At 37.3% G+C, this 9012-nt stretch overlaps 1 protein-coding gene across 2 annotated transcripts in view; it reads right to left on the bottom strand.

Annotated features, from left to right (window-relative positions):
- Positions 1-308: 308 nt before the first annotated feature.
- TMCO1 (transmembrane and coiled-coil domains 1) overlaps positions 309-9012 on the bottom strand; it is a 51085-nt gene continuing 42381 nt past the window's right edge. For both annotated transcript variants that reach the window (XM_025991277.2, XM_072759586.1), the window contains one exon: positions 309-889. In XM_025991277.2, coding sequence (XP_025847062.1) covers positions 791-889 — 99 coding nt within the window. In that variant the 3' untranslated portion in view covers positions 309-790. The remainder of the gene's footprint in view (positions 890-9012) is intronic.

The raw sequence follows: 9012 nt of genomic DNA, 5'->3' as shown, positions 1-9012 counted from the left end.
GCTCTGCAAGACTGCATACCTATAACCTCGCCTCCGGGAGATGACTAAGAGTGACTTCCCAGGAATCCAGCAGGGTATAAAAGGGATGCTGAGGACTCTCATTTTTACACTCACGTGAGTTACTTCTTTCCTTTCCTCTCATGCTTTCTACTTCCTACAATAGGACAAGTCTATATTTTGAGCTTATAAGGCAAGTATGATAAAATAGTACATTTAAAACTTTTAGTTTAGCCCTTTGTGGCCAATGTTTATGTTCAGATTACTAAAAACATGTATCTAGGAATACAAAACAGATCCCACCTTGTAGATGAAATAGCTAAAATTTTGGCTTCTTTATTCATCTTCGGTCATATATTTGGCTTGGAAACAATGTACAACAAATAGTTCCAATTAAGATATCACAAACTGAATTTTTCTTCCAGAACTCTAAATGCTCATGGAGAGCCAACTACCATGGTACATGGCACACAGCACACACTCGAGTCGGTCCCACAGAAAATATTCATGTAAGCCAAACAAGAAAGATGCTATTTGTTTCTCATTACATAAACATCACCTGAACTTATCTAACCAACAAACATATTTTTTTAAATTAATCTGTGACTGAAAGTACTATCATGTTTGTTGGGTGCCATTCTCATTAGAATCATATCCAAAAAGTCTAAAAATAACTCAGAACTAGAAAGTGGCCCAAGCCCTAAGGCTATCTATAGTTCCCGCTACAAAATAGTTGCCAGTCTAATTTGAATGTTTAAAAAGAATGACGGGTATTACAGGGTTCTTCTTGATTTCAAGAAAATTTCCCAGAAGGAGGTGGAGGGCCAAGAAATCCACCTGCCTGCTTGGTGGCAGCACGTGAAGGGGCAAGACCAAGAATCTTCTGGATGTTCTGTGAAGAAAACAGAATTAAAATTGTTTTAATATGAGATATTGAGAAGAGTGTTTAACATAGATCCCATATGAAGAGAAGGCATACAGATTAAAAGTACCGTTATGATCTAAAACTGGACAATTACTACCATGTTATTTTTTAAAAGGCCTACAACATGATGGAGATCATAGAAGAATAGAAGCCCTCTCACCTAATGTGACCTTGGTCTACAACCAAAAACCAAAAAAAGCTGATTTTTTCAAGTGGAGAACCATTAAAAGAGGTAATCTTTTATCTCAACAAGAAGCATATAAAATATACTCATTAGCTGTTTCTTATAGCAAGGCCTTTTCTTTGAATGTGGAACATTAGCTGTATTTTAGTCATTACTGCACCGTCAAAAGCTGAAACTGAAATATACAATTTCAGTTTTTTCAAAGTGGTAAGGAAACTTAGGTTCCTGCAAAGCAATGGGAGTCCAAAATCCTCCTACATTTCTAGCACCTCCCTCATCTTTTCCACTTGTCATATTATATCTAATTCAGCAGTTTTTTAAAAAATTCATCTTCATTAAAGTATTTCTCATAAAAATAACTTTTTATACTCATATTTTATACTCACTATAACATTAAATTAAAGTACGTAAATACAACATCAAGCAAAATTAGCATAAACAGTTTTAGGATAAATACAGGCTCTTGAAAAGCAATGACTCACCCGGTAGGAGCAGACAGGTGTGGGTGCAGAGTGCAAACCATGAATGGAGAGTGGGATGTAGGGATTAAATGCTATGCCTTTTTAAAGAGGAAACTGAGAGGGTTTGTAAATGTGGAAAGCTTCAGTAAAGATCAGGTGTTAAGATTCTGTATAGCATTCATAAGAGGGAAAAACCTTAAATAAGGATCATCTATATTCTCTTGCTCAATTCTTTCATTTTTACATTTGAGGAATTTCAATGAAAACCTGGAAAAGTATGATGGTTTGTCCAAAATTACAAAGTTAAATGAAGAACAAAGTTAGAATTAAAACCCGTGTGTTTTGATTCATAATCAGATAAGTTCTCTTCAGCAGTACTTCCTGTGTTAAAGTTCTAGTCTTCAGAACAAACTACACCCCACTGGTAGGCAGGTTAGCATGTGTACATTCACTCAATAGTTATTGAGCACCCACTGCACCATGACAATACCCATATCCAGCCTTCTCTGAAGTGTACACAATCCCTCAATCCTTCATCATTGGGAATGAGGACTACTACTGATTTGAGTGTTTATATTTCCAACATAGTACCCTGTCAGAATATAATAGAATATGTAAATACGAAGACACAACTTTAGGAACTCATTCAAATTACATTTTAATATTTTTATGAATACATTTTAATATTTTTATGAATGATCATAAAATACTTCATTCATCCATCCACTCACTCACAATACTGCAGCTTGTGCTTTACTAAGAATGAAATCTGAGAAGCTAAGAAGAAAAAAAAAAATCAATCATTAGGTCAGCCAGCTTCTCCTTAGTAAAGTTGGAGAGTGTATTACTTTTATAATAAAAATAGCTCCTTTGTGCCTAATTCTAAAAAGGTGCACAAAACAGTAAGACCAAATGATATAATGTCACTAATTTCCAATTTCTTTTACTTAATCAGTAAGGCTTTACTGACCACCTACGATGTAGCCAGCATTAAGCAAGGCATTGTGGGAAATTACTTTAAAAATAAAATCTGAAATATTACAGAATTAGCCAGTGATAAACACATTTGTTTAGTTAACAAACACAATAATACAGTCTAGACAAAATATACTAGGCATCCTTGATCAGTTATTCTGTAGAGACAGGGGCCAATTAAGTGAGTCCTTACCATTTTAGAGATAAAGACTAGTGTAAAACTACTGATGCCCTTTAAATTGCAAGTTTACTGTAATTTAAAGAAGACAAATCAAAGGAAAATAGGAAATATATTGAAGGGTAGACTGTTGACAGTCTCATTTATGAAATAACAACATATAAATGACTATTGGACACACGTCCACTGCTCCTAGATGGGGAAGAGCTCAAATAGCAATAGAAATGTTAAAACAGGGGCACTTCAGTAGCCAAGGCTGAAGTTCATGGAAATCCAGGCAGCTGTATACTTGTGGCAAGAGCCCTAGGCTTCCTTTGGGAACTATAAATTAAGTTTATCAGAGTTACATTACTCAAGAATTTGCATTTTAATATAAATGCTATCTACTGCATGCAATCCTATCCTTTAGTGAAATTCTAAATATCTTTTTAAATTCCTATGGTCTCACAAATGAACCCAGGTCTTATGATGGTTTTTCTTGGGGAAAATTTTCTCTGTTTCCCTGTCCATGAAGTCTTTTCAGTGTAGGAACTAACTGAAGCTCTCAAGATGCAAAAAGACCTGGGTAAAAGAGTAGAGGTCACCATTCTCCACAGCAGTAATAACATCCAACATTTCTGTGTACTTTAAAGTTTACACATAGTTCTTAGGACTAGATGCCAGTCCTTAGTTATCCTTGCTTTGGAGATGAGAAAGTTGAGCCAGAGAGGTTACAAGCCAGGACATGAACAGATATACAACTTAAAGTACAGTTTTCCCCTATTAAACCACTAAGAGATCCTTGTCTTAGGAATAGAAAATCTTGGGACACCTGGGTGGCTTAGCGGTTTAGTATCTGCCTTCAGCCCAGGGCATGATCCTGGAATCCCAGGATCGAGTCCCACATCAGGCTCCCTGCATGGAGCCTGCTTCTCCTTTAAAAAAAAAAAAAGGAATAAAAAACCTTGTAGTAGGCCTGCCTATAAAAAAATTCTCAGTTATGAAGACTATGTAAGCACACGAGTATGTTATATTGTTACGTAAATAAATGCATATAAATTCAAACCCACAGAAGGTACAACACACCAAGAATGAGCCTTAATATAAATTATGGACTTTAGGTGATAATGAAATGTCATTTTAAGATTACTGACCAGAACAAATGCACCACTCTGGTGCTAGAGGGTGGTAGTGGGGGAGACTGTACACATGTGGGGGCAGGCACTAAATGGGAAATCTCTGTATGTTTTTTTTTTTTTTTAAAGATTTTATTTATTTGACAGAGAGAAAGAGAGAGAGAGAGAGTACAAGGAGGGGGAGTGGCACATAGAGGGAGAAGCAGACTCCCTGTAGGGCCTGATGCGGCACTTGATCCCAAGACCCTGGAATCATGACCTGAGCTGGAGGCAAATGTTTAAATGACTGAGCCACCCAGGCACCCAGGAAATCTCTGTACCTTCCACTCAAATTTGGTGTGTACCTAAAACTGCTCTAAAAAATAGTCTATAAAAATGCATATAAAACTGTAAAGATATGGGACGCCTGGGTGGCTCAGCGGTTGAGCATCTGCCTTTGGCTCAGGTTGTGATCCCGGAGTCCTGGGATCGAGTCCCACATCAAGTTTCCTGCATGGAGCCTGCTTCTCCTTCTGCCTATGTCTCTGCCTCTCTCTCTATGCCTCTCATGAATAAATAAGATCTTTAAAAAACAATAAATAAAAATAAAACTGTAAAGATACATGAAAAATAACAGTTTATGCCCTTTTCTCATTCCTTGCCTCCAACTTTTTGAAATATTGCTAACCAGGATAACTTATTTTTTTTAAGGATTTATTTATTAGAGAGAGAGAGAGAGAGAGAGAGAGAGCTAGAATGAGCATGAGAAGGGTAGGCAGCAGAAGGAAAAGCAGACTTCCCACTGAGCACAGAGTCTGACATAGGGCTTGATCCCAGGGCTCTGAGTTCATGATCTGAGCTGAAGTCAGATGCTTAACTGACTGAGCTACCCAGGCACCCCTAAACAGTATAATTTAAAATAAAGACACATATTTCTATGGGTGCTATCTCAAAGTGCTAGGCATTGTGGGGGCAGGCACTATATGGGAAATCTCTGTATGTTTTTTTTTTTTAAGATTTTATTTATTTATTTTATTTTTTATTTATTTACGTTCCTTCTAAGTACTCCACATGCATGTTCTCATTTAATCCTCACAACAACTCAGTGAGGCAGGTTTGTTATCCTTACATGCAGATTAGGAAAAGTCAACCAGCAGGCCATGATTCAATACATTCTTACTGAACATGACCCTGTAACAGATATTTTTGTATGTATTATCTCCTTTATATCTTTCAATATGTATTTTGCTAAAAGACAAAAGCTATAATAATATATTAAGATGATATGGAACAACACTTAATATACATGTAAAACACAGTAATATTGGTAAGGTTACAGAAAAATATAAAACAACTATTTTGAATTTCTGTCTAGTCTTGTGTAATAGGGTAACAACTGAGGAGTGTGTGTCAGAAGGGAAAAACAAAGGAAAAACATTTTCCCATAATCATGCCTTCTACTGGCAGGAAACCCAGAAAAACACCATTACAGGATTTGCGTTCCTTCCTCTTTGCAAAGGATAAGAACCGGTGATCAAGAAAAGGAAGTTGTTGGTTGCTAACTGGATATTTTGGGAAGACCCAGGTCACTAGCCATAAACACATTCTGCTAAATGTTATTCCTTAGTCATTTGGCTAAAATAACTCAGCCATGGCAATCCTTAGTTTATCCTCTGTTAGTTTCTCTGGCATCAAGCAACCAGTCTTCACTTCCGATTGATTACAATTTCTCAAGTTCCCAAAACATAATCTTTATTAGAGCCATAAAGCTGTGTGGAAATCCAGTCACTTCAGATGGCCCTATCCAACAGCCCCAGGGTTTTCGCATTCTATCTAGATAGGTTGTTTGGGAGAATGATGTAGAGGTGAAATATTTACTGAAAACAATGGCAGTACAGTGGGATCCCTGAAATACTACTGGGTCAGCAGCAGCAGATTTTTGAGTCCCGGTACTGGCTAACCAGGCAAACCAGCAAAAAGGCAATGTCTTCTCACCTTACCAAATCTCAAATGTCCAACCCCCTACAAAGAAGGAGGTTGACTAGAAGGAGGATGGATCAATCACTTTCAACCCTTTAGGCCACAGAATCCTTTTTTTAAAAAAAAACAAAATATCATGAAAAAAACCCACTACAGAAAACGGGTAAAATACTGTTAGGGACTTGAAGCTTCCTGCTGGGCCCTTCAAACTTTTCTACCAAGCACTTTAAAGGAGCCAAAGTCCCCTGTGGCTCTAGTATTCTAGAATGTGACTATGTTGTAACAGATTATATTGCAGGTTTCAACATCTATCTTCCAAAGCGGAAATCAAAATTCTGAAAGGAACATGAGCACATCAAATCTGCACTAGAGTAATTCAACTTCCTTTATAATGCTGATGACATTTTCTGTCCTAGGTTGTCTAAAGGCCTTGCTTGTGATAAAGGTCTTTTTTTTTTTTGAGGGGGTGAGGGGTACCCCCTCAGGGGTCAGAGGGGTCAAGTGATCAAGTGACAATCTGAATCTGTCTCTCTCCTAACCATCTTTCCAATGAAAATTTCCTTAGATCTTGTTTAGCCCTTTATTTGAGGATTAATCAAGGAGAATGTTCTGAATTTTGGTTTAGTGCATGCAGGAAGACAAGATGTATGCTTGCATGTTATATGTACGTATGTATGTTATGTATTTTTAATCCTATAATGAACAGTAGGACGCAGCTGGTACAGAGTGGGGTATCTAAAACTCAGAATGAAGCTTAAGTCTTACTGGTTCGAAAAACCGAAAGACAAGGATTAGGGTAACCACAGCAGCTTAAAATTGAGTGAGAAAATCCTGGAAAACAGTTAACAAGAGGGGTTCAAAACTACATTTAAACTGCCCAAATCTCTTAAACTATATATGTGTGAGACAGCCTTCATGCAGCCCAGCTGCGACTGAAATAACTTGAGATTTCAGGTAGGTAGGTACTGCCTACCACAAAGGAGAGAGTGTAGATAGAGCCTGAGTGTCAGGTTATCTGCCTGCTTAACTAAAAAACCCAACACTCTCCCAAAGAATAACAGAATCCAGAGTCTTTACTACCTAACATAACAAGGTCCAAGACACAATCCAAAATAATTAGATATATCAACAAACAAGAGAAACCAGATCCATACTTAAGAGAGCAGGCAACAGAGTCCAACCTTCATATTATCCAAATGCTGGAATCCGTAGATAAGGTTTGTATTTTAAAGCGGCTAAATAGGGCAGCCCTGGTGGCTTAGCGGCTTAGCAATTCAGCGCCGCCTTCAGCCGTTGAGCCATCCAGGCGTCCCAAGTAAATAAAATCTTAAAAAAAAAAAAAAAAAAAAAAAAAGGGCAACTAAATAGGGGCACTGGGGTGGCTCAGCTGGCTAACCGATCAACTCTTGGTTTTGTCGTTTAGCACAGAGTCTGCTTGAGATTCTTCTATCTCTCCCTCTCCCCTCAGAGTTTCAGGGTCCTCTTAGACAATACTGAAAAGACAAAGGTGTAAGAAACTGGCATCACAGAAGAAGAAGAAGAGAGAAACAATGGGCTGAAAAAAAACCTAGCAGGATAAAAAAAAAATTTAATATGCTAGGCACATCCAGCCAAACTGCTGAAAACCAAACTTAAAGAAAAAAATCTAAAAGCAGCCAGAGAAAAGTAAAAAATTATCTACAGGGATACAAAGATTTGAAGGACTTCTTTTTTTTTTTAAGATTTTATTTATTTATTCATAGACAGAGAGAGAGAGAGAGAGAAAGAGAGAGAGAGGCAGAGACACAGGCAGAGGGAGAAGCAGGCTCCACACAGGGAGCCTGACATGGGACTTGATCCTGGGTCTCCAGGATCACACCCTGGGCTGCAGGTGGTGCCAAACTGCTGCACCGCCGGGGCTGCCGGGTATGAAGGACTTCTTACAGAAACAGTGGAGGCAAAAAGATAGTGGAAAGGCATTTTTAAATGCTGAAAGATTAGAACAAATAAAAAAACCCTAGTCAACCCAGAATTCCATATCCAGTGAAAATATCCTTTAAGAATAAAGATAAAATAAAAATATTTTCAGATAAATGAGGATCAAGGGTATTTGTCACCAGCAGACTTGCACTATAAGAAACACTTAAAAAAGAGAGAGAAAGAAAAAGGAATCACTGAATGCTGTACTGTGAGGTACTGACATCAAGCCATGGCACACAACAATTCCCCACTCAGGAGTCTTATATTCACTATGCACTATCAAGCCTCCATGATTTTACTTATATTATTTCCCATGCCAAGAATGTTCTGATAAGATTGAAAACCCCTACTTATCCTTCAAGATACAACTAAAATTGTCCCATTTGTATAAAATCTTAGTTTTATCCCTTAGCTATTTTGCTTCCATAGCACATTTTTTCCCTCCAATACCATTTTATACATGCACACACATATAAAGAGCATCAGTCATACTCCACTTATGGGTCTGTCTTTCCACACAGACTATGAGTTTCACAAAGGTAGAAACCACTGCTTCTTACCCTGTACTCCCAGCATCAAAGAATTCCTGGCATAATATAAAGACTGGAACCAATCTTCAGCAACCACAGGCAATACTCTAAATAAAGCCTTAAACTCATGTACTCATACAAATCACAAAGAGATCAGATTAAGGTAATGCCTGAATAATCTGTTCTCACTTACTAGTTAAGCTATCATTTTCTGAACCACCTGCATTTGAAGTTAAGTACTAAAAATGCAAACACTCTGCTTGTAGATGAGCTATACTGACATTAATGAACTAAGCTCTAAGTCTTAAATAAAGTGACATATATTAATGATGAGGGACAGGAGATGATAGGCATTTAGTCTTCTCATTTTGATGGCCTTAAGATATACTGACATGACATAATTAGAGCCTATTTTTATACATACACAGGGCATATCAAAATCTTTGCCCTGAGAAAGCCAAGAATGAAAAAATAAATAAAATTTACTTATTTTTATCATTCTCCTGACACATACACCTGTTGAGAGAGACAATGACAAATTCTCACTGATCTTTTTCAGATTATAGTCATACATACATAAAGGTGTATGTTAAGAGATGGGTGACAAAAAAAATAAATAAAACTCTTTCTTCCATTCTTCCTAAGTACCACTAGTTCTTTTTGCTTTCAAAGAAAGAATTCTATTCATAGGTTTTACAGTCATATAAATTCATAAGAATGGACCAGTTT

The sequence above is a fragment of the Vulpes vulpes genome, chromosome 5, assembly GCF_048418805.1.
Source record: "Vulpes vulpes isolate BD-2025 chromosome 5, VulVul3, whole genome shotgun sequence".
Classification (NCBI taxonomy): Eukaryota; Metazoa; Chordata; class Mammalia; order Carnivora; family Canidae; genus Vulpes; species Vulpes vulpes.
The sequence above is the reverse complement of the archived record's forward strand: the minus strand, read 5'-3'. Positions and strand labels throughout refer to the sequence as shown.